The following is a 2500-nucleotide window of genomic DNA, read 5'->3' as shown; positions in this document are numbered from 1 at the left end:
TGGACAATCGTTGACCAAAGCCAAATTTTCTCGCACAGATGAGTTACCATAGTTTCTTACCAATGGTGCTGAGCTGCGCAGAGCTCTGCTATTAAGGATGTCGAGTAACTAAATAACCAAACGTCTTTCATCTATTCAGAATGACTTGGACAATTGTCATTGAATGCTAACGACATCACAGCTCCTCTGAAATGCCCTGTCAAACAATTCCAGTGAAACGCTATGTTTGAAAGAATCGTGCAGTACTCAAAAAGAGCAAACAACGTGTACACTGTAGTAATGAGACGTCAGTTAAGGAAACAACACATAACCTTAAATTTAAGAAATAATGTATTAATAACTAATAACAGCCTATCAAAACATGGATAAAACGTCAAGTGTATGAACCTTTATACCAGGTAATCTATGATACAATACAATACAATACAATACAATACAATACAATACAATACAATACATACTTAATCCACCGCTCTCCATAGGGCTTTTCAGGGCCAATGAATCAACAAAACATCAGAACACAACAACTACAACTGTTAAGAATCCCAACTGGCCGGAGGCAAACCAGTTGGCTATTTACAAGTGCAGCTGGGAAGTTGAACCAGGGACTCAACGAGTGGTCAGAGCGGGTCTTGAGCCCGGGATCTCCGGATCTCAAGGCAAGCGCCCTAACCACTGGGCCACACTACAATCACTCTGAAAACCCAAGCGGCGGCTTTGATTCTAGTCCCAGGGGAGTGTAGGGCTATATGTGCAAACAATGGGCGGGAAAAACGTGATATCGTCGTCATTTTAGTACGCGGTTTTGCAAAAATGTTGTTGTGTCAAAACAATTCAACAACAAGGTAACACTTTTGGCATTTTTCGATCAGCAAGAAGACTCCGCTACCAGCAATAAGAATAACTGAGCAACCTATACTACCAACAAAGAGTAAGATTAATCGACCGGGTTAGAAATTTTCTAACTTTTTCTGGCTAAATACGGGCAGTCAAATCTCGTACTCATTCTCGTTGTCGTCCTAGAATCTAAACCTCTCTATTCCAAGATTTTTAATATGACAATGGTGTGGCATTCCCTTGCGGCACGCATTTTATAAGGTTAGAAAACACAAGGCGTAAAACACTGCTGCTCGTTTTTAAACATTACACAAATTACTGCTACTAAGTCGGGAAAGTAGTTAGCTTATCACTTCCAAGTAACTTGTTAGACTACACTAACTACATATTGCCACACGTTGAGAAAAAGGCTGTGGTGACCAAATGGGCGGAACGTTTTGAGAAAAGGCAAACGTTGGAAAAATAAAATTCACTTTGCGGGACCTGCAAGTAAATCTGTGTTTCGATCGCGAGAGCAGGGGCGTTTTCCATTTACCAAGAAATCCCGGAAAATTCCGGTTGGGATGTAAATGGAACACACGTTTTTGGTTCGTTCCATTGGAAAATTTCCGGAATAAACGGAACATCTGAAAAGGTAGTCCTGTTTTCCCGTTGAAAACTTTCCGATAGAAATGTGTGTTCCATTTACAACTTTTGAAAGGTCTTACCACTTCCAGGCTTTTGACGGGCACACTTTTTAAACTTTTGCGCGCAAAATTGTAATCACTGGGCGGCGAACGGACCTGAGTAAAATGAACACGTTTTTCACCCGATGGAAATTTCCACCGAAATTTCCGGAAATTTTTAATAAATGGAAAACACCCCAGGTGACCGCGAAACGCCGTGTGAAAGTCTCCTAACTACTTGTGACCATGCCACTCACGACCCACTCGTGGCCAAAACTGAACGGACAAACCAACGATTTACTCAGAAGGGTTTAAATAATCCCGCGATAACTTTATGTACACACTGTAAGTGTCATTGCATTTAGAACTAGCACACTAATTGGGGACAATAATGAATTAACTCAAATCAAATCAACTAATGGTTTTCGTGGAGAGGGGAAAGCCAGAGTACCCGGAGAAAAACCTCTCGGAGCAGACAAGAGAAACAACAAACTCAACCAACATATCACACAGAGTCAGGGAATCGAACCCGCGCCAAACTGGTGGGAGGCGAGTGCTCTCGCCAATGCCCATCCCTGCTCCATATATATCCCAATCCTTTGTCTTCTTGGCCAGTGGGTGAGCGCCCAGAGAGACTCTGGGATAATCGACTTGAACTATATTTTTGATTGGCCACTTGAGTAACAATGGCAGTCCGACAAGCCCCAGAATTTGGAGGAAGATTCAAAATCTAAAACTAGTTTCAGTGCTGTTTGATTTTTTCTACCTCAGAAATATATAAATCACAAAAATAATAAAACGACGAGGTTTGAATTATGTCTTATACCACACAGGAATTTTCCCACGCTGCTAAAAAGTGATTACTGTAGCTGTTGCAAAAGTACCGTGGGAAAACATTACATCAGTCTCTTTGAGGAGAAATCCGTGGAATAAAGTCTTGTCGAAGCGATTCAGAATTACGGAAACATCAAATTGTAGAAGAAGAGGACATTTGTGTC

The 2500-nt window shown here is 41.4% G+C and overlaps 1 protein-coding gene across 1 annotated transcript in view; it reads right to left on the bottom strand.

Moving 5' to 3' along the window:
* The window catches only part of LOC138017080 (post-GPI attachment to proteins factor 2-like), a 38474-nt gene that overhangs the window by 294 nt on the left and 35680 nt on the right, over nucleotides 1–2500 (bottom strand). The window contains exon 5 of the mRNA XM_068864281.1: nucleotides 1–271. This exon is cut by the window's left edge and continues 294 nt beyond it. Within this exon, the coding sequence (XP_068720382.1) occupies nucleotides 132–271 (140 nt within the window). The 3' untranslated portion in view covers nucleotides 1–131. The remainder of the gene's footprint in view (nucleotides 272–2500) is intronic.

The sequence above is a fragment of the Montipora capricornis genome, chromosome 9 (assembly GCF_036669925.1).
Source record: "Montipora capricornis isolate CH-2021 chromosome 9, ASM3666992v2, whole genome shotgun sequence".
Lineage (NCBI taxonomy): Eukaryota > Metazoa > Cnidaria > Anthozoa > Scleractinia > Acroporidae > Montipora > Montipora capricornis.
Note: the sequence above shows the minus strand (reverse complement) of the source record. Positions and strands in the feature narration are given on the sequence as shown.